Raw genomic sequence first — 22,917 nt, forward strand, 5'->3', positions numbered from 1 at the left:
AATATATAAAAAGGAGAGAGTCCCATTTAAAGCGATGGCACCGTAAACATGGAAAGGGGGCGGGCTGAGTATGCAGGACACAAGTGTTGGTACACTCTGCGATTTTTTTCCCCTACTCAGAAGTAAGTCCCCGTTGAGTTCTTTGGTGCTTTCTCCTAGGCAGACCACAGGGTTGCAGCTTCAAGCTTTTGTCAGCTCACCTTCATGTGAGCGGCTTCGCCCACAGTCCGTTACCCTCGGAGACAGAGCTTGTAACGCTAAACTGGGCAAGCCTAACTGAACCCGTTGATTTGAATGGACTTAGGTGCACCTAACAGCGTAGGATGGGGCTGCAGTCCGACGCAGCTCGCTGACTTGTGGCGTGACAGTAATCCTATGTGTTCTTACTCCCAAGTATCTGGGTAGAAGCCTAAGCGTTGGGAAACAGTGAGCTTCGTGCAGGAAACTATATATTCGTGCCACACTGGCCACTAAGGCTTAGCTATTTCTTGGGGAGAAAGGGGAGAAGTTAATATAAATTGCCTACATTCACCAGAATGCAAAGCGGCAGGTCTAGACTTAAGGCACAGCTGGCAAAGACTACAGAACCCATGATGCACTGAAGCAATAATTTTTATTTTGCCCCGCCCCACTTGACAATGTATGCTGGGAGATGTAGTTTTAACCTGTCATCTATCAATTTTAAATTTGCTCCGAGTTTCATTGTGCTTACGCTGTAGTCCAACGCACGTTTACTCAGAAGTGTTCAATAGGGCTTTAGTCCCAGAAAAGTGTATATAGGAGTGCCCATCTTAATTTACGTCCTGTACAACTTTCACGCAAGAAGCGATGTTATTCAGTCATATCAGCGCTTAAAAACACCTATAATGTTCTACAATCGAAGACACATGATACAAACGGGGAAAAGGATCGGGAAGGAGAAGGAAGGCAAACACTGGCGCTGGGGCTCCTTCACTGGCCAATGGATAGGACCAGATTGGTCTCCCATTGCCATGAGGTTCTTCCTGGGAGGCAGAGGGGCAGCCTCCCAGTGGACCTTGCTGCGTTGGTCCGGCAATACAGAACATACTTTCCTTGGGTTTTGCGGTCGCAGGGCAACAGGGAAAGTAGAGTGTTCTAATGTCAAGGCTGAAATTCTATGCACCTCACTGGGAGTAACTACAGAATAACCATGTGCATGGCTGTGCAAAGTATACATGGCTACATGCCCTTTATATACTTCAAGAGAAATAATATAAAACGTACTATTTTTAATCGCCCAGAATCTGAGAATTCAAGACGCCACTCCGTGTATGTCTACCAACAATATCGAAAAGCTGGTTCCTAACACCAGACTTGAATATAACACTCATCAAAATGCACTGCTTGGAAAAACCTTTATCTGGTGTGTCTTGCCTTATTTTCTCATTCCCCCGAACACCTGGATATTCACCGCATCAAGGAGTTAATGACAGTTACGCATGTGCTACAGTTCCGGCTCTTACATAGGCACTCTTCCTTTTTCAGCACAGGCATTGCGTTAGACACCTAAAGCTGGGGCTTTGCGCTTAATGGTCCCTTCCACTAGGCGGCGGAAAGAGTCTTCAAGTTCACCGCGCATGCGCCAACTCTTTCTTTTCCGGCGGCGACCATGGCGGGCGAAGAGTGAGTAGCTTTTTCTTCCTCGGTGCAATCCGTTGCCATCCGCGATATCAAGAAAGCGTTTCCTGGGTTTTGTTTCTCGGCCTTCGCCGCTGAGGGCTCCGTATTCTGAAGAGGCTTTTGCTGAGCCTTCTTAGCGAGTGTTTTCTCGGGAGACGGAGGGGTTCATTCAGAGGGATGCGGCTGGGAACTAGGAAGTGTCCCTCCCTGTTGCAGTGGGGCGCGTTGCGAGGGGTTCATTTCTGGGGAATGAGCGGAGCTGGGGACGAGCGGGAAGGCCGCGACCGCCGTTGGCAGCTTCCAGACTCACTTGGTCCCCTCGCTTCATGCAGGCCGTGCTGGTCTGGTCGTTTGCGTGGCGTGGTTAGGCCTAGCTGTAGCCTTCCGGCACACGCGCTCAGCTCCGCTTGTGGAGGTAGGCCAGAAAATTCGGAAGCTTTGGCTACTTGGGGATTTTTGAGCTCTTTTTCTTGCGTAAAGGTAAAGGACCCCTGGTAATTAAGACCAGTCGCAGGCGACTCTGGGGTTGCGGCGCTCATTTCGCTTTACAGGCCGAGGGAGCCGGCGTCCGCCCGCATTTGTCTTGCATAGTTTGCCCGAAAAAAAAGGCTTTGACCCGCTGTCGCGATCGCTGTTGCGATCGTTAGTCGCGATAACCAAACATACGCTTGTTGTATTGGAAGGGTTCCCGAGGGTCATCTAGTCCAACCCCCCTGCAAGGCAGGAATCTTTCTGCCCAACATGGGGCTCGAACCCATGGCCCTAAGATTACACTGGAATTATTTTTATAGAAACTTTTTTTCCAGGAGTGGGGTGCAAGTAGTTTTGTTTTTAAAATACCAGCATTACAATTTGGGATTTTAAGGTAATTTGTAAATCTCCAAAAAAAACCACTCCAGCTTTGCAGGCCACTGGTTTGTTAAACATGTTTATAACTACCAACAGTGGTAACAATGAGTTTCACATAGTTATATCTCAGGAAATCAAAACTGCTCGATATCTGGAAATTCAGGAAAGCAATAAACCTATCTCTGGAGAGAAAAGTTTTAATAAAGTAATCTGGTTAATATGCAGTGTTCTATAGCTGCAATAGTTTTCTACTAACAAGTCTAAAAAGATATTGTATGGCTATTAGGTTGTTTCTTTTTGTGTGCAGTATGTATGAGAAGAAACATCCATATTCAGATGTATATATCTTTTGCTTTCTAATGCAGAGCGAAGAAGAAGTTGCCTTCGGTTCCCGAGAGCCTTTTGAAGAAAAGGAAGGCTTTTGCTGATATGAAGGCCAAACGTCTGAAAAAGCTGTTGGTCCAAAAGAAGGTGAATATAACTTAACAGTCTTGTCCATATGCATGTTACTCAGAAATAGCCCTATTGTGTTTAGTGGAGCATATTCCTAGTATATGCAGGATTACATGCAGCTTTTATTAATGGAGTTGTGCTAGATGCAATTTGATGGAAGTGGCTTGTTTTGCCTTGATACTGTAACAATGTTCCATGTCGTATGTTAAGAGGGGATACCATTAAGCTGCAAAATTGGATTTTTGTGTGTGACAACTTAGGTAGTTGGCTTGTTAACTTTTTGTGGCTCTATAAAATTAGTAGGCAGATTGATCTGCCTGCAAAAGGCTTGTAATATATGGATCAAAAATCTAGTTTTTTATATTCTCCACTGCTTAGTGTATATCTAGAAACAATATTGTCCTCATTCTGGCTTATTCTTTCCCATGAGCAGCCGCAGCTGGCACCAGAGCCACCTTTCCCTAACATATTCAACATCTTTCACATATATTAGTGAGATGGTTATCAGTGACCCTTTTCATTATAGAGATTATAAAGCTCTTAACCAAATGCCCTTTATCCATTCTCTTCTTGCATCTCATTGAAGGGGTTCCTTGCCTTAACCATTCAGTTACAAAACTCACCTCCCCCAGCCTTTGCTCTATCAAGGCTGGGACCTTGCTCCCCTCTTCTTTAAAAAAGAAAGGCAAGTAAGCATTCATTCCAAGCAAGCACCATCAAAACTATGTATGTGCATGTGTGCACCCAGCATTTCCAGCATAGGCTGATCACACAAAAAACAAACTGTTTGATAACTATAGTACTCCGCCCACCTTTGCGCTATTACAGGTTAATAAAGGTAAGGGCCAGTGTAGAATTGTAGTTAGAGTGTCAGACTAGGACTTAAAGATCCAGGTTCAAATCCCTACTCAGTTATGAAGCTCACTAGGCTACTTTCAGTGAGGTTACATCAGAGCTTTCCAAACTGTGTGTCGCGACACATTAGTGTGTCGATTGCAGTGTGTAGGTTTGTTGTGCAAACGCGCTCTGCACTGGAAAGGGGTTAGTTTAACCCCTGGTTTGTTAGTAAAACTGAATTGCTGTGTCGTGAAATGATGCATGTCTAAAAAGTGTGTCACCTACATGAAAAGTTTGGAAAGCTCTGGGTTGCATGATGAGGGTATCTGATGCAGATAACTGCTGAAGCTAAGCGGGTCTCGAGCTGGTCAGTGCCTGGATAAGAGACCACTTGGAAAAAACTTAAAATTCCATGATGGAAGAAAGCCATGATATAAGCGTACTAAATAAATGAGGGAGAATGATGTATGTTGTCCTGATACCCTGATGGAAGACAGAGATAAAGATGTAATAAATGTGCATATATTTACTTATGAAATGTAATAAAATTCTCTTCTGTTTTCAGTTGCGAATTGCTGAACGAAAATTAATCTATAAAAGGGCTGAGTTATACCACAAAGAGTACAGGCAGATGTACCGGCGTGAAATTCGCATGGCCCGCATGGCTCGCAAAGCTGGCAATTACTATGTACCTGCTGAACCCAAACTGGCATTTGTGATCAGGATCAGAGGGTAAGATGAACAAATGTGTTGTGCTAACCCATAAATTAACAGCAGTTGATCTCACACCCACACTGTATATGTAAGGAACAAGACTTCCCCAAAGAATCCTGGGAACTAGTTTGTTAAGGGTGCTGGGGGTTGCAGCTGTTTGAGGGGTAATCCTTTTTATGACCTAAGCCTTTGCAGCAGCACTGTCCTTTATGAGATAATTCAAAAATAACTTGTGTTGAAGCCTCTTTATTCAGATTACCCTTAGTTAAAAACGGTTCTAAAGCTGTTCCATGAGGTTCCATGAAGTCCAGGTTTCAGAATAAATAAAATAAAAATATTTTAAATGTGTTTGGGGGAGGGGGTGATAGTGGTTTTTTGTTCCAAATATTTGTGCTTTTATCCTGTATTTTTATCTTGTGAACAACCATGAAATCTTCGGATGAAGGGTGGTATATTAATTTAATACATGAATGATTAAATATAAATAAATATAATTTTACTTAACATTCAAATTATACACGTTGGGCCTAATGCAGAGCAAGGCTTTCAGCCTTATATCAGTGTTAAAGCCTAATTGATTTCAAAGTGAAAGAGCATAACTTTTTGCTTTGCATTTTTAAGTAATATCCCACAAGTTTCAGTATAATGAGGAAAGCTCCACTGAGCACACTCGGACTTCATTTTGAGTTAAAAATGCATGAGTGCTTTGTTCTGCTTATGGTCTAGGTCAGGGGTCTGCAACCTTTAAGACAAAAAGAGCCACTTGGACCGAAGAAGAAAAAACGGGGAGCCGCAAAACCATTGCGACATTTAAAACAGTGGGGAGTGTCGGGGCACACAGTGCACCTCCTCCCCTCGCTAGTATCCGCCCCGGAGCCGCGGCAAAGGTGTAAAAGAGCCACATGCGGCTCCGGAGCCACGGGTTGCTGACCCCTGGTCTAGGTGTAATTTAGTCACTTAATTTATTTTGATTTCTCCCTGAAGGCCTTCAGACTGTCTAAGAATTGGTGATTACTAATAAAATAAAATAACATAATAAAATAGTTAATTAATAGCATCCAAAGTAGCATTTAAAATAATGGTATTTAGCATATTTAGATCCTGCTGCTCAAAAGCTGCCAGTGTTCTGCCCCCCCAATACCTCGTTTGGGTTTAGTTTGCTACCAACAATAGTAGCTTTCTGTGAATATGAGCAATGGCAGAGGAGTAGCGATAAAACAGATGGAAGAGTATGAAGAATAAACATGTCTTGACCTAAAAAATGAAGTGTAAGAAGAATAAACATGTCTTCGCCTGAAAAATGAAAGGTGGTACAGTTTGCTCCATGGAAATTTTGGGGTGGGTGGGGGGAATCATTTGTATAGGTTACTACCACAATGAAGGCTTCTTGCTTATCTTGGATTGCATAACAGTTGCCACTTTTTCTAAATGCTCCCTATTTTGAAGTGGGCAAGGACTGTGTTTTGGTAGGTTTTTTTAATCCTTTAGTGGACTGTTTGTGTGGGGGGGCAAAATTATCTTTAATACTATCCATTAAAAATAAATGTCATTGGTATGTTAATTATAATGTAAGTTCAGCTATCTGGAGTGTTACATGTTTTACTAATATGATGAAAGCTTTCATTGGAAGTAGCTGGTAGTTAAATCTGTTTGGAGACTGTACTGAAAAGAAACATGTTTTACTACACTTTTAGAATTAATGGCGTTAGTCCCAAGGTTCGCAAGGTACTGCAGCTTCTTCGCCTGCGTCAAATTTTCAATGGCACATTTGTGAAACTCAACAAAGCATCCATTAACATGCTGAGGATTGTTGAACCTTACATTGCATGGGGGTAAGTTGAATCTTAAATTTAGTGGTGTATATTGTTCCCTATATATGTTGCCTTCTGCTTGTCTGCGTTGGACGAAGTGGTCTCTACCTCTGCTCCAGAGCAGAAAGTTCTACTCTGCGCTGCAATCGCAGACTGAGCATTGCATCATACATATTTAGAAGGTTGAAGCATGAGGTTGGCAGCATTTTTAAAAATACACTGATCCATAGTGTAGCCCATGTATGACCAGCTAATGTCCCACAAGAGGTATTTCTTTGCAGTTTCACTTGTGTGGAATAATGCAACAAATTTTCATGTGCATTTCATGTTACTATTTTGTATACCGTACAGAATGTGTAACAGAAATAAATGTACAGTAGACCCTTGGGTTACATTACTCTTGAGTAGCATAAACTTTGGGTTGTGAAAGCGACAAACCTGGAAGTATTTTTCCAGGTTTTGCCGCATGTGCAGAAGTGGCTCCTCTGGATACAGATTTTTCTGAGTGTGCATGGCCCTCAGAACGAATTAAATTCATATCCAGAGGGTCCACTGTACCTTCTTCTGTTTACCAAAGTTCTTTCATGCCTCTTTTCCCTCTTGTCACATTTTAGACTAAGCCTTTTTGGGCTGGAACTTTAGCTACTTTGTAACGTCTGGAATTGCAAAGTTTACTGCTAGTAATCCTGTGAAAGGATTTTTGTTTGAGGAACTACCTTGGTTATCTTCTCCAAGTTGATACCTTCAGACGAGTCTACTGCCATAATGTCTTCATCTTTATAATACATAAGGGCCTAGATAGTTTTAGCTCTGGACTAATGTTTGGAGAAGTACAGTAATTCATGATAATACAGGTGTTGGCTCTTTCTGGCCTATGTTATCCAAAGGGCTATGGACTAGAGTATAGGTTGGTAAATGATACTTTTTCTTGCTGATGAAAACTTCCAGTGTAGCATTTCTATATAGGAAACCATACTCTAGTTCCTGCTGAACAACAAAATTCAATGTGATTGTACAGTTAGAAGTATCACTCCTATTTGAGAAAGTGTTGTATTAAAATAGTGAATAATTCCTATGGTCCTGAAAGTGGTAGTAGTTCCCAGCAACAAAAGATTTGCCTCCAGGGTACCTGTAGTAGCTCTCCTCCAATATAAGCCTGCCTTTTAAGGATTCACACAGGATCTTCTGTGCATTCTAATGGTAGTAGAAGCATAGTTGGTTGGGACATCTTCTATCCCTTCTGTTGAGAATGCAGAAATCCCTGCCTCAATAAGCCCCCCCCCCCAAAAAAAACCCACCATATGTCATTTATTGAAAACATTTTTGATCTGGCAAGCTTTTGGCTTGCAGGGCTAAGTTATCGTAATGTGGTTATAGTAGACTTGTGTTGGATGCTTTTTCTCTACTTCATGCTTGTATTTTACTGACCTATGTTTGTGTCAGATCTTTAATGTGCGTTTTCCAATTATGAAGGGACACGGGTGGCGCTGTGGGTTAAACCACAGAGCCTAGGGCTTGCTGATTAGAAGGTAGGCGGTTCGAATCCCTGCAACAGGGTGAGCTCCCATTGTTCGGTTCCTGCTTCTGCCCACCTAGCAGTTCGAAAGCACATCAAAATGCAAGTAGATAAATAGGTACCACTCCGGCGGGAAGGTAAACGGTGTTTCCGTGCGCTGCTCTGGTTTCGCCAGAAGTGGCTTAGTCATGCTGGCCACATGACCCAGAAGCTGTACGCTGGCTCCCTCGGCCAATAAAGCGGGATGAGCGCTGCAACCCCCGAGTTGTCCGCAACTGGACCTAATGGTCAGGGGTCCCTTTACCTTCACCTTCCAATTATGACTCTAACTTAAATATTGTACGTTGTGCTTTGTATTGTGATTGTAATAGAAGACGATGGTAGAAATTTAGTTAAAAAACACATAATATAAGCCATTATTTCTCCCCTTTCATCTCTCTGTCATAAATATGTTCCAAGCAGATTTCCTTCCTGCTTATGCTAAAAATGATCCCCCCCAACCCCCTCCTCTTCCTTGTCCAATGCAATATTCCACTGTGTGCCAGAAGTTGTCCATGCTAATTTTCATTCCTTGTGAGAGTAGTTATGTTCCCAGCATTCAAACCCAAAAGCTTATGTCTGGATACAGCTACTTAATTTTAGAAATTAGTTGGCTGTGGTAAATACAGATGTGTACTGAATGGACAAACAGCATGGTGTTGAGGACACAATATTGCCAGTGAACTCATGCATTTGGCACACACATTTTTATATTTTTAACTTAGAAATTCAAGCAGCTGGTTTTCATTATGTTACTAAGTTAGAAGTGCTGTTGTCATGTCTTATCTTTTGTTCCAGTTACCCCAACTTGAAATCTGTGCATGAGTTGATCTACAAGCGTGGTTATGGGAAGATCAACAAGCAGCGCATTGCTTTGACAGATAACTCTCTCATCAAAAGATGCCTGGGTAAGTAAACTTATGACAACTTGTACTGGATTATTTTAGTGTATCGCTACATCTGCAAGCTTATTGCATTCTTGTATCGTCTGAGACAAGTATTCTTTGCAGTCCTGCTGGCCAACTTGAGCATAACATTTTGCATTTACATAGAAAGTATTTCACTGATGTTCTCAGTTAGAACTTTTCTCTAACAGTGTGCCAGTATTATGCCATTTTTGCAAGATGGAGTAATGAGGTAGTGGCTTGCTGAAGGCTGTCTAGTTTGTGAGCTGAGATTTGAACCTAACACATTGGTTTTTATGTCTAGCCACAATATTACACTATACCAGCTCTTGCCTAATAAGATTGTGGTTTAGCGTTAGAAGTCAACATCAAAATAGAAAAAAGTTAATGTCAAACAAATACAAGTAGACTCTTCAGAGTGCCACTATCAAGTTATACTATTTGAGTGACGGACATTTTGGCTTTACAGTAGTGACAAAATGTGCCCATTCTGTTGGACGTGCAGTGTATAGTGCTATACATTTCCCTTGTCCCAGTTCCTTTTTGGTTGCGATGCTCTCATTTGGGTGACTTGGCAAATTGCATTCTCTCAGCTACCCGCAGGGTGATTGCAACAATCAATGAATGGGAAGGCACTTTGTACTCTGAACTTTTTCTAACTCTGCTTTTAGGAAAACACGGCATCATTTGCATGGAGGATCTGATCCATGAAATCTATACTGTTGGCAAAAACTTCAAAGCAGCAAACAACTTTCTCTGGCCATTCAAGCTGTCTTCTCCACGGGGTGGAATGAAGAAGAAAACCATTCACTTTGTAGAAGGTGGTGATGCAGGAAACAGGGAAGACCAGATTAACCGGCTCATAAGGAGGATGAATTAATGGTATGCTGGGCTGGAGACCACTAAAATACAAACTTGTAGCGAGGGTTTCCTTCACACATCGTTTTTCAAGGGTGTGTACAGAAAATAACCATTGGTTTGTTTGTTTTTGTACACATATCCACCTTGCACAAGGGATATAGGCTTCTGGTTGTAGAATATTTTCTTCATGTGGAATCATGGAGTCTTGGGAATTCATTGACAAAGTTAAGCAGATCTTGTCATGGTCAGTTCCCAGGTGGGAAACTGAGCATCACATGTTAATTGTATTGCTTCTTAAAGGAGCTCCTTATACCTTTATGGATTAGAGGTAGTGAATCCACAGTCTTAGCTTGCAAAGGCACTTCTCTCTCAGCCACAATACCATAGCTATGACATCTTAAGGTTCCTTCCTGTTTTGTGCACACTAAGACTTTCTAGGGATGACACCCTGCCAGAGGTGGAAGTGCCTTTGTAAATCAAGTAAGAGGGCTTTCCTTGCCCTTCTCCTAGCTAGGAAATGCAGTGGCATCTCAGTCCAACATTGCAAAGATCAGCAGAAGATGGGGGAGGAACTTGTGTATGTCTTTCTGTGTGCATGTGAGTATACTGTGACCATGCCTCCCACAGGATAAAGTAGTATATTGCGATACAACAAACTAAACTATTTAGACCAAACTGCCCCAATGTGCAGGATTAGAAATACAATAAAGCTATACAATCTTTAACTTGATTTTCTGGAACATGTGACATTTTAAAGTTCTTTAGGTGTGGGGTTTGTAGGGGGAAATGTAAGCAAATGTGGGTGTGGATGGCAGTTTGTCTAGCTGTAGAATTGCAGTTTTGTTACTTCCCTTTGTATTCGGAACTCATTTATGTTAAGCCATATAAGCTGTTATTCAGAGAACAAATTATGCCCCCCATTGCTCTATTTGTGCTATTTTAAATCATTTGGGTGGTTGGTTAAGATGGACTTTAGACTGCACTTTAGGTTATGCACTGCTTGTGTGTTTTAGAGTAATAATTAATTACTGTAGTATACCGAGTTGGCTATAGGAAATTATGGGAAACACATCTTTTACTATTTTTAGTCACCACAGGCAGCCAGATAAGTAGCTTTTTGGTTGAAAGTGATTTTTGTGTGCACATAAAGGCAAGTAAAACACTGAAATGTGCGCTGTCAGCCCAACTTGAAATTCTCAGAAAAATATTCACCAATTGAAATGTTTCTAATCTTAGTTTGTCTTCTCTTCTAGGGGCCTAGCAGATGACATCTCTATGCATTGTTAATAAAAAAAATCTTCTGTGAAATTGTGCTGTTCTTCCTTGCTCTGAAATTGACTGGCAGTCAGAGTACTTCTGCAATCCTTTTAATTCTAGGTAGCCACAAACAGTAAGTTATGTTACTGAGAAATCTAAGCTATGGTTAACCTACATAAGCCGGTCCTGAGTAGTTTGCTCAAAGATCCTGTTAGCTGAAGGTCTGTCTGACAACAAGGTGTTAATGACCTTGCCAGTCAGAAGACTAGGCAGATGCTTGGTTCAGAAAAGGAGCTGTGATGATCACCCTTGTCCTCTTCAGATAGAACATGAAATAGGCCCTGGGAAAGAGAGGTGCTGGTGGAAATCCACACAGCAGCTTGTGGTGTCAGCACCTGCTATTAAAAAAATTGTTTAGAAAGCTGGTGTCAGTGTTAATCTGCCTTTAGTCAGTTATTTTAACATTTCAAATTACTGTTAATTCATTTTACTGATAAATTGTTTTTGTAAACTGCTTTGGGGTTTTGATTTTTATTTTTTTTAAGGAAACCTGTAAAGCAGTATATAAATTTGATGAAATAAATCACAGCCTATCCTGGGGATAGCAAAGGGCTAAAAAGTTAAGCAACCCAAACCCAGTAACGTGCTAACGGCAGGCAGGCTAACAGGATAAGTCAGACAGCGTTTTCTTTCAATAACAAAAGGACTCTTGCTTCGTTGCAGGTTTTTAGACAGAGGTTGGGTGTTTGTCATTGACATAAGCTTTAGCTGAGATTCCTGCATTAGAGGGGATTGGACAAGATGATCCTCAGGGTTCCCTTCCAACTCTGACTTTTCTATCACTATTTCGGGGGAGGGGAGGCTGACCTGCTACCGCATCTACAGCATTAGATGCAGTTCAAAAACTTTACAATGGCAATTACAAACATAAAAAAGCTTTATTAATCACATATTTCCCCTTAATTGTGAGGTTTGTTGATCAACATAGTATTTGTGAAAGAATTAGATAGACGTGAACAAGAAAATAGTAACTTTACATGATTTCAAAGGAGCCTGTTCCTTTCCGGGTACGTTGTTTACATCATCTGTCTCTTGGCCTTCCTGAGTCTTCTTGTTCTCTCTTGATGTATGGTTTCACATTCCAATGCAGCCAGTTGAGAAAGCCGCTGGAGGAACTGAGGAGGAGCTCCAGTGACAGGGTCTGTGAAACGGTAACCTAGAAGAAAAAACGAAACTCCCCTTGATTAGTAGTGTGTACAAAGTATAATGTGCCCCTCTTATGGAAGTACTTAAAACAGAATTATACAAAATACATCAAAAACCAGTGAAAGGGAATAAAATCACCCCATTCCTTAAAATAGAAACAAGTTGTAATGGTTATCTGAGAGATTGTCAAAGGCAGTAAAAAGGGGTACATAGTGTTCATAAACCTGGCCCATTATGCATTAGTCTGACCATGCTTTTTAGAGAGGCCTATGATTTTATATAGGTTCATAAAAAAATCAATTTGAAGTACAGATACCTAGGATTTTAAAAAAACTAAACAGATTCCCATTTTTCTTGCTATATTAGCATTTTATGTTATCCATTTAGTTTATTATTTTCCTAAGCAATCTTTTGAGCAAGGTATGCATTAAAGTAGAAAAATTACATTTGTGACCATAAAAATGCAATATGACCCAATGTATTTTCATTCCAAAACAACTCTAGAATAACTCTAGTAGCTTGTATCAGTAATTGCCTTTTGTTAATTAGCTGAATTAAGCCTTTGAAACATTTTACAAACACGACTAGAAATGCTGTCCCTTAGGTACATACGAAAACAAAGCCTTCAATAAACATTTTTATAACAGCAACAATATTCAAAATGCAAGAAAGTTCACATAGTAAAGCAGTGAGAAAATGAGTTTGCCTAGGAAATGCATCTTGGTGAAGACAGATGGTAGGAAATTAAATATATTAAGTACTATACATTACCAGGCTTGAATTTGGATCCTTCTGGAAATGAAATTAGGCTGGAACACCGATTATACTTCTTCAACCTACAAACATTTGCACAAGAACATACTATTTATAGAATGTTATATTTATGGACTATGGCAATCAAGGTGACTTGCAGTGGTGTAATTTCCCAGCGGTGTGCTGAGATGAAAAAACACGCTGATCAATGCCATATAAGTATTCCTACATCAAAATGTATTTCTTTAGGAATCTCCATCCAGATTCCTAGTAGTACTCAACAAGTATCAAAACCTTTGTACTGAAAGGACTAATATGCATGGGGATTTAGGTAAATATTAACAGGGCAGACCTATAAATGAATACTAAGAAATCGGGTTCATAGAGTTGAATTGAGCGGCTATAGGACAGCAAGCATTGCTGGGAAATAAAACCTGCATAGGAACTGCTTCTGAATCGTACTGTTACAATTGTCATAACATTTTCCTCCAGCAGAGAAAAGTATTGACTCAGTAACTCTTTCCACCAGCTCAAGTAGGCAAATACTGCAACTTTACACAAGCCTTTGCTACATGGGAGAGCTCTCCTTCCTCATTGTGGCTCTGCCTAGCTTCAGGAAGCGAGATGATACCAGCTCTGCTTATTCTAAATCTCTGCTTTTTTTTACCTTCCCCTGCCCCTTTGTGGGTGTACAGTGGTACCTCGGGTTAAGTACTTAATTTGTTCCGGAGGTCCGTTCCTAACATGAAACTGTTCTTAACCTGAAGCACCACTTTAGCTAATGGGGCCTTCTGCTGGTGTTACACGGCTGGAGCACGATTTCTGTTCTCCTCCTGAAACAAAGTTCTTAACCCGAGATACTATTTCTGGGTTAGCGGAGTCTGTAACCTGAAGCGTATGTAACCCGAGGTACCACTGTACATATGAGCCTTTGGCAAGGGGGTGATGTTTCCCAGCATCACAACAAAAGATAACCCCTTGGCTGAGTCCAGAGACTATCAAGGGGATGGGCCAGGCTAAAATGTGGAAGCTGCTTAACTATCCGGTGCCCAGTTCAATCCCACCCACAATATAGCAACAGTCTGGAACTGCCCCAGGTCTAAGTGAGTTTTGATCCTTGCCTCTCCACTTCCTGTGTCCCCCAGTAAGGTCCCAAGACATGGTGAAGGGCACATCATGCAGTAACCTTGCTGAAGGCAAGCAGGTGGACTAGTCTGCCAAACACACCATTTCGGGACAGTTAAAGGTGGTTAAAATAAATATTCACTTTATTTTCATGAATTTGATCAAGTCATGTTTCCCTCTTTCGCTATTATGTTGTGTCAGGAATAAACATTTAGAAAACAGTCTGGTGAAGAGACAGAATTAAATATATAAATTAAAGTAACTCCCAACATTGTTTTTCATGAAAGACCTGGTCCACTCATACTGCCTTACCTTACAGCACCTAATTCTCCAGCTCCACCATGCATACCGGATGTCTTCAGAGGGCCTGGTTTCCAAGTAAATGACCCTCTTTTATAAGCATCCCCCATGGCTGTATCTCCCCTGCAGGAGAAGAAAAAAAAAGTATCTCGGACAGCAGTAGGTTTTACAGTAAGACCATCCTGGCATCACTTACTTTTCACATAGTGCTGTGAGGGTGGTTTTTATGGCCCAAGGTTCACAAAGAGCATATCACCAGCACACCACGTTCTTTACCAGTGTCAAGTCATTTTAAGGCACAATCTTAAAGACATAGGAGAGGAAATGAAAGGTGGCAATTTCACCCAGTGCCCTGCTGGGCTGTCACTGGCAGGGAGAAAGTAAGGATGAAGCAGCCCTCCTCCACCCTTTACAGGTTTGCTGCCATAGTTTTCTCCCTAGTGTAGGGTCCATGTTGCAGGTCTGGGTATGTCTCCTTCACTGCATCTACTTTTAATAATACTCCTTTTGAGGCCTGCCAGTAGAGCTCTGACATCAGTAGTGTCTGCTGCAGTGGGGAGTGGGCAGCAGATCCGCCTCTCGGAGGCCTTGCCTCTCTTTTGACCCTAGGGGAAGGAGCTCTGAGGCTGACTAAAGCCCAGTCGGACATGCCAACATTCACCCTTCAGGAACATAATTCTGAATCCAAACTATAAAGAGTAAAATTAACTTGCCTGCTTTTGTAGCAGCTTTCAATAAAGTATTGTGATGAAGTACACGGAAGCACAAAAGGTGGTAAACCGGGGTCATCATTGCTGTAACAGCTAAAATCAAAAGAAGACGGTATCTATATAATATTAAATGGTTAGACGTTGTGTTATAATTTTTAAACATATTTTATCCCAAATAAATGGGATTGGTCAACAGATACAGGGATATACATAATTGGGTAGAAATAAAACCGGGCTCTTTGTCATATATTTCTCTCTGACCTCTAACTCATAACACTACGTTGACTAGTCCGTGAAACCTTATGCCATACATATATTGATTTAAAGTGCCTTGTGGCCCTGTAGTTTTTGCTACAACAGACTAACTTGTCTGCACTTCTGGGAATTGCCTTAAACGATCGTGCCCCAACCCCAGCTGCAATATGCCACAAGCTATGAGAAAAACATGAACAGTACATTCATCCACTCCCGTTTCTACTAAAAATTGTTTTTTAATGATACATGTATAGCTGAGTGGTAAGACATACAGAACTTCCAGGGCCAAATTAAACGCGTGTTTATTAAATACATGCTTGCTGTTTGGCTTTCTACTACTGGCTCTGGGGCAATTTACACTAAAAGAAACATGTAGGGGAGAAGAGCAAAAACCTATCCTCTATTCACTTTAGGAAACTTCTGGTTGCTGTCATTTCTCCAGTTCATTCAATTGTAGAGTTAGTGAGAAGCCTCTCAGTTACATACCACATTAAACAATGAAACATTGTAAACTACCATTAATGAAGTTGGGACTTTTATGTGTGGGAAGTAAACACTACCCTGTACAGGCATAAGCTTTGTCTAAAAAACAAAACAAAACCATAAAGCAGTAAGCCTATGGCACAGATGAGTACTTGGATCACTTAAAAATACTGAGGTTTTTGCTGTTTCCCACTGGCCATATTCAGACATCACCCTATACCACAGTTTAGTGTGGTCAGAACAAACTGGTCTCCTCTTCCAAACAGCTATGAGGTAGAATGTGGAACATTTCATTTCCATTTTTGCTTACCTACAGCTTGTTTCCTTGTTGCAACTGACAAAACATAGCTTGTTTGAAACAAGCCAATGTGAAACTAATAAGCTTGAGGCAAGATGGTGACTGAATGGCAAGTGATTCCCTTTGCTCTAAACAAAAAACAAAGCCAGTCTGGGTATGAAGTACCCAATAATAATCTTCCCCCTTTCCTCTGAACAGGTGATCACTGATGATCACAAGCAACAGCTTTAACCATCTGACTGGCTATATGCCTACTTGCCAATGTCTGAATTGGGGCTCATACAACATTTGGAAGTAATAGAATTTCCACTATATCATGACGATTTATACAAGTCACTATATCATGACCTGTTCATATTTTAGAAGTATACATCTTCAATCCATTTTACTTTAAATGCAGAAATGGAGCTAAAATTCCATCTTCTATTGCTATTTTTAAAATAAATTTGTACATGAAATTTTATGAGATGTGCTTATTAGTAATTCCTCAGCTTGAAGTCTGCCTCTGAATTATACCTGTGCAGTGCACTTTGAATATGTGAAACATCTATACACGTCATACAATAATAGAGTTTATAATGGTATACCTGTCTGGAAATATATGAGCAGCACCTTGTGTCTTCTGTGCAACGGGAGAGGGGTTTGGTATTGCCTGAGCAAGACTTGGCATTGCAGCATTTTCATCAGAGTCTCTCAAGCCATATGCAGATGTATATTCTGCTTAAGAGAAATAATTCAAAGCAGCATACATGGAACATCAGGCCAAAACTAGCTAGAGCTACAGTCTTACACTTGCTTAGAAGTTTGCTCCACTGAGGTCAATGGGAGACTTCTGAAGAGACATGTCTGGGCACAGGAAACTGGTCTGGTCCTTGTGAGGTTACCAAGTCAGAAGGAGCAGTTCCCTTATAGTGAGCTTATGTTCTCAGCCACCTATAGAGTCAGGAATCGTCAAGAGCGGAAATGCCTTCTTCTAAATATACTGTGTGTGCACACACTTAGACTAAACTAACTACATAACATCTATTCATCATGTCAAATCCACAGCTGAAACTTACTCCAGTATCTAAAACATGCACATTCTGTTCCTTACGCTGAGCCACTACCTGGAACACAATGCATCGCAGGGGGATTGCAGATAACAGCACTATTTTATGCATGTCTACTTTGAAATAAGTTCCACCAAGTTCAATGGGGCTTACGGTACTCCCAGGTAAGAGGATCAAGTTGCAGCAATCCTAAGAACCCCTGAATGGCAGTCAAAGCTGGAATAATGCCATCGCTACCCCCCCCAAAAAAAACCTACTGTTTTAGAACAAAATCAATCTGTCGTTGACTACCTTAACATTTATTTTATTTACAAACGAATGTTTATATATCTCCCTTTAGCAATCCTTTTGTGCCATTTACAAAAGCATGCTAATACACAACATATTAAAAACAGCAATATATTAAAAAGCCTGGGAAAGTAAAAAGTCTTTGCTTGCACTGAAAAGATAGTAATGCTGGTATCAGGTAAGCTTCCCTTGGGAAAGAACAAACGGGGTACCACAACCAGAAGAGGCCTTTAACTCTGGCCACCACACACCTTACCTCAAATGGAGAGAGCTCCAGAAGAGAGCTTCTGAAGACTCTCACTACATAGGCAGATTGATATGGAAGGTGGTGTTCCTTCAGGTACCAAGTCACATAAGGACTTCAGAAGTACTTTGAATTGCATGTGGAAAATGGACTAGTGAAGTTCTTCAGGTATTGGCGTAATACTTCTAAAATGATCAGTTACAGTTAGCAGCCTAACCACCGTACTGTGAGCCATTTGCAGTTTCTGAACCATTTTAAAAGGCAGCTCCATGCACAAAACATTGTATTATTCAATCCTAGATGTTACCTGGAATGAATAACTATGGCCAGGTTATTTCTGTCTAGGAGAAGCCGCAACTGGTGCACCAGCCTATGCTGCAGACAGGCACTTCTTGCCACAGAGCTTCCAAGGCCTCCAAGTAGAATGTTTGATCTAGGAGTACCCCCAAAATGTGTACTCAGTCCAAGAAGCTAATGAGGTGGCCTCCACATGTTATGCTACAGTTTCCATCAGTCCAAGTCGGCAGGTCAGTGATGATAGGAGCTGTGGTTCAACTACATCTTCGGTACCACGTTAGCTACCTCTAGGGTGAATGTAACCCCATCCAGAACAAGTTGAACACTATCTCCCTGAACAGACAAAACACCTACTCACAGAACCTCTGTCTTGATGGGATTGAGTTTGCTTATTAACCCACATTCAGCCCATTATAGATTCCAGGCACCTCCTCAGCACTTCTACTCCCTCACCTGAAACTGATAAAACAAGAGACACACAGAAAGTGCTGGGTGTCATCAGTACACTGATGGCCTTTATCCAAAAGTGTGATTTAGTTATGAAAAAGTATGGAGCAAGACAAAACACTATGAAACAGCAAAGAAGAAATTCTATGGGATCAAGCAGTAGTTCCCAACTATCACATTCTGGGAACAGCTTGAGAGGCAGAAGTGAACCAATCAGAACATCACTTCCATCTTCCAAACCAGGGTGCCCATCCAGAAGAATACTATTGTTAACGGTATCAAAAGTGGCTGAGAAGAACAGCAATATCTGGAGAGGGTGTGCAGTACAGCAGTTTAAAGGACAATTCTTGTTCTTTTGAACTCAGTGGGCAAATGTCTATTGATTTTAAGGAGTGGAAGATAACTCTCAACAACAAAAAGTGCAAGGAAAAACTACATAGGTACCTTCCCAGACAACCAGTTTGTTAACAACTTTTGATTTTGATTTGTTTGTGGGGATGTTGTATGTATTTAAATCAAGCAATTGTTATCCCCTTTCAGTGTATTTCCCATCACTTTTCTTATTGCAAAGGAATTTGTTTGTTGTACACAACTATGAAATCCACTATAATTGCTCAACCTAAATTTGCCAGTAGTCAGTGGATTCCAGTCCACAAACTAATGGCAATTTGGAAGCAGCCAGAAATAGGGATTAGGTTGATCTTTATGGCAATTCCAACACTAAAAAATCTTGGTAAGTTTCCTTTTTATGAAATGTAGCCTAGGATAACCATCAAATGACAACCTTAAACATCTTACCTTGTTTTATCCTTTTTGTCTTTATCACTGCATGTTTCCAACTATTCTCGAAAAGGTGACCCCCAAATGATTTTCCGGACACTTTTTTATCCAGGAATCTTTGTTCAGATTTTAGGATTGGCAATTTTTGTTCCTTTGGTGTCTGAGAAATGACAGGTCTGCTGTTTCAAACATCATAGTGAACACCAGAGGGGATACAAAAGCAAAAATAATAAATGCTTTTCACATGTTGTCTGGTACAGACATTGCTCAAGTAATAAGTGGGTCACCAAGGATTGCTATGTTTCAATCAAGCACTCGGTTGGCCTTCCCTTGAAGCTGATGGAAACTAGTCCAAAATGTTGGGGAAGACTGCCCTACATGATTACTCCTCAGAAGGACCTCTCTCCATGGCCAACTTACTGCTTCTTCAGAATTGTGCTACATACTGTTTTCAATCAAATGTTGTAACATTTAGCTACCTCTTTCCTTATCAAGTTATTTGTGAGAAACTACTCAATTTCAGCCATGGAATATTGGAGTGCTACAGAGAAAAGAGAAATGTTCTAGGGTGCACACCGAGCACAAGGCATTGTTCAGACATGTACAGCCTCACTATTACCCAGTATGATCTCTAGTGCATCTTTAGGCATACTCCAAATCAACAGCATGCATTTTACAGGGCTATCAACAGGGATGGACAAACTATTTCAGGAAAGTTTGCATTGATCTTCTCAGTGAGAAAACCAGACAGATTGCCAAAGAAAGTTCAAAATGCATTGTCATAAAGAAAAGGATCCTATGCATACTAGAGGCATACGTCCCTTTACTTTTAAAAAGTGCCTGTTTTGATAACTGCTACAGCTCTTATGAATCATTAAAATATGATGCTAAGCTGTCCTTATTGTAAATTCTTCTATTGCAATTTAAACTTACAAGACCCTATCCCCTAAAATAGGAAATAATAACTCCAAATCTTTGGCAAAGAAAGTGCAGTACTCATAGACATTTAAAAATATCAATAAACCCCCAAGGGTCTCAACAACTGGGAATAAAGAAGTTGAATAGAACAAGAAGTTGAATAGAACAAGGGAATATTTGGCTCTAAACTATAGAATCGAAAGTATTCCTGTGAACCAGCATCAGGCAATTTCAGCATCATGACTACATACAAGTCTGCTGTTCAGGTGGCAGATGCAGTAAGCAACAGCAGCCTCTCGGTTACAAAGAGATTAACAATGCAATCTTCTACATGTCTACTTTGGAGCAGGTCTCACTTAGTTCAGTGGGGCTTACTCCCAGAATAATACATTGATATAAGATTACAGACTTAACCACTCATCTCCATTAACGGGAGTGAGGAATGAGGAGTTAGGAGTTATGGAACGATGCTAAGTTAAGGTAGATCAGCACTAGCACTTAGCTAAAAACCAACCTCTTTTGAAATCAAGTTGGGTTGGGCTTTCGTATTTTAAAAACACTGTGTTTCATATTTCAGAACACTAATTTTAGACCACTGGGCAAAGTTAAATAAATACTTACCATTCAGGGATGCACGAGATTTCTGGCAGCTTACCATTAGGAGCTTGTGAACCTGTAATATGCAAAGTCCATTCAGATTCAGTTACTCTATTTTCATACCAAAAGTTAAAGTAACATTACAGTTAAATATACTTGTATCAAAAACAGTAAATATTTTACCAGTAATGGTAAATTTTGCTTTAGACAGCACACTCCCCCATTTTAACAATGCACTACAACATATTATTCAAACCAAAATTTGGTCAGAACACCGATTTAAAGGAGTGTGATTGGGATATAATATCTATTAACAAGACACATAAAGAATTTTTATAGCTTATTTTGTCAGTTTATAAACCATCTTTCAATAAGAGGGTTCTCAGGCTGGCATACAAACAATACAATAAATCATAGAAGCTACAGCAAAAACCTCTAAGATCAAGCAGAAAACACTAAAACTAAAAAATTTGCTGCAATTTCGGGTGCCAAAAAGACATCAAAATTGGAACCTGTTACACTTCTTGAGAGAGAATATTACACATCAGAGGTACAACTGGGACAGCTCTATATCCATTTATCACCAGCCACACACGACTTAAGCCTTTATAGCAAGGTTGGGGAAGTGGATCTAGCCAGGAGGTGAGTTCACCCACCTATCAATCATCTGACACCACAGTGATGTCAGATGACCCATTTTTGGCACAGCCCACAAAGCATCAACAACCAATCAGCTGCACTGGGCTTTGCAGGTGTGGATGATCAGCAGTGCCTGCAAACTTCTTTTTGGCTCAAGTGCACATATACCTGCTCTGCACCTGGTGTCATCATACAAGATGTTAGGTGTAAGGCAGGTGGGTATGGAGAGGCCTAGCATACCTAATTAAGCCTGTAGACCAAAGATTCCCCACAGAAAGGTAACAATCTACACTTTGAATTGTGCTTGGAAAGAGATCTAATGCAGCTATGCAAGCACAGGTGAGAAGCTGGCCCCAATTAACTGGTCACACTGTATTTTGTACTCACTGAAGTTTCTGGGAAATTTTTAAAAAATGAACCCTATGTACAATGCATCAAAAGGCATAGATTTCAAAGTTTGTTAGAAAAAAAATTATAGCACATTTCTGATGGTCTCTTTTCACATGAACTACGATAAATGAAATTTACAGCCCTCTGCTCTTTCCAGCCTATCAGTTGACTTACTCTAGCAAATCTAAATCAAATAAATTATCCCCAAATCATCTCTCAAACCTATAAGTTTCTCAAGCCCACACTCTCTCCACCACCTCAGAACAAACACACCACACAAAACCATATGCATGTTAATCTGGGCCACCATACAATCTTGGGGGAATTACCCTTATGACTCCTCATTGAAAACAAACTCCCTTCCCATCAGGCTAATTCTTATTCCCACTGCTCTATTTTACCACTGCTCACTTTTGTTTCCTCAAGTCCTCAGAACTGTTAGGTATCTTTTACTTTTGGAGTGGAAGCCCCCACGGCTTTGTTTGTGTCAGGTGCCATTCCTGCAACCTGTTTTTCAACCCAATATACCTCGGAACGATGTGCAAACCCCCACTGCAGGGTGAGAAGTGTTTCAAGCCATGTGCAGAGTGCCCTTCCCTATCAGTCCCCACGTGATAGGGGAGTCGTTTCAGGCAGGGTTGAGCCCCAACATGCCTCTTCTCTTCAATACCCAGCATTTGCAAAATGCTTTAGGCTAGAATCCTGTGCCTTCTTCTTTGTGAATAAACCCCATTTAGCTCAATGGGACACATCGCCCTGTTAAGAGAGCGCCCGCGGAGCTTCACCTTAATCCCTCACAACAACCTCGTAAGGTAGACCAATTGGGTCGCCATACTGCACGCACGCCAAGCAGGGAGAGTGGCCCACCAGCGCCTTCTGCAGCGTCCCTTCCTTTTAGGGGAAGAGGTGGGGGGGACTTGCAGCAGTTCCCCTCTGCCCCCCCCGAACAGCCCCCCACCCCCAGCACTCCCACGCACCCTGCTGTTCCAAGTGGATGCGCTGCTGGCTCCTGCTCATAGCGGCCCTTCCACCACCACCGCGCTCGCTCGGGGAAAAGACGAAGGAGGCTCAACGGCGGCCGAAGATTCGGCCCCCTCGCCTCTGTAGGACGGGAGGAGGCTGAGGCCCCTCATGGCCCTCCGCTTCAGCCGGCGCGCGAGACCCCAACGGCCGCATTTCTGCCCCGCCGACCTCGGCTACTGGAGCGCCGGCCCGGCGCGGGCGGGCGAGCAGGCCTGCCGCTGGTTGCTAGGCA

At 41.4% G+C, this 22,917-nt stretch overlaps 2 protein-coding genes across 4 annotated transcripts; one reads left to right on the plus strand and one right to left on the minus strand.

Annotated features, from left to right (window-relative positions):
* The first annotated feature begins 1,508 nt into the window (after positions 1–1,508).
* Positions 1,509–10,934, plus strand: RPL7 (ribosomal protein L7). Of its 2 annotated transcripts, none has more exons than XR_013988564.1 (7): positions 1,509–1,644; positions 2,856–2,961; positions 4,346–4,512; positions 6,189–6,326; positions 8,659–8,768; positions 9,437–9,720; positions 9,780–10,934. XR_013988564.1 is itself a non-coding variant. In XM_081013647.1 (7 exons), exons 1-6 carry the CDS (start codon positions 1,631–1,633, stop codon positions 9,643–9,645), a joined length of 744 nt encoding a protein of 247 aa, XP_080869773.1. In that variant the 5' UTR covers positions 1,509–1,630; the 3' UTR covers positions 9,646–9,647; positions 10,880–10,934. The 2 variants fall into 2 exon arrangements, 1 of the variants encoding a protein (XP_080869773.1); XM_081013647.1 differs by having other exon boundaries at positions 9,437–9,647; positions 10,880–10,934.
* An 868-nt stretch (positions 10,935–11,802) lies between these two features.
* On the minus strand, positions 11,803–22,904 carry LOC308481323 (uncharacterized protein C8orf89). Of its 2 annotated transcripts, none has more exons than XM_081013633.1 (8): positions 22,640–22,904; positions 20,658–20,709; positions 19,137–19,297; positions 16,601–16,733; positions 14,981–15,070; positions 14,280–14,390; positions 12,861–12,925; positions 11,803–12,099 (listed from the first exon to the last, which is right to left on the minus strand). In XM_081013633.1, the coding sequence occupies exons 1-8, from the start codon at positions 22,677–22,679 to the stop codon at positions 11,960–11,962; spliced, it is 792 nt and encodes a 263-aa protein (XP_080869759.1). In that variant the 5' UTR covers positions 22,680–22,904; the 3' UTR covers positions 11,803–11,959. The 2 variants fall into 2 exon arrangements, with proteins under 2 accessions (XP_080869759.1, XP_080869760.1); XM_081013634.1 differs by having other exon boundaries at positions 16,601–16,730; positions 22,640–22,901.
* Between the last annotated feature and the right edge of the window lie 13 nt (positions 22,905–22,917).

This window comes from Podarcis pityusensis (genome assembly GCF_964106645.2).
Source record: "Podarcis pityusensis genome assembly, chromosome: 7".
In the NCBI taxonomy this organism is placed as follows: Eukaryota; Metazoa; Chordata; class Lepidosauria; order Squamata; family Lacertidae; genus Podarcis; species Podarcis pityusensis.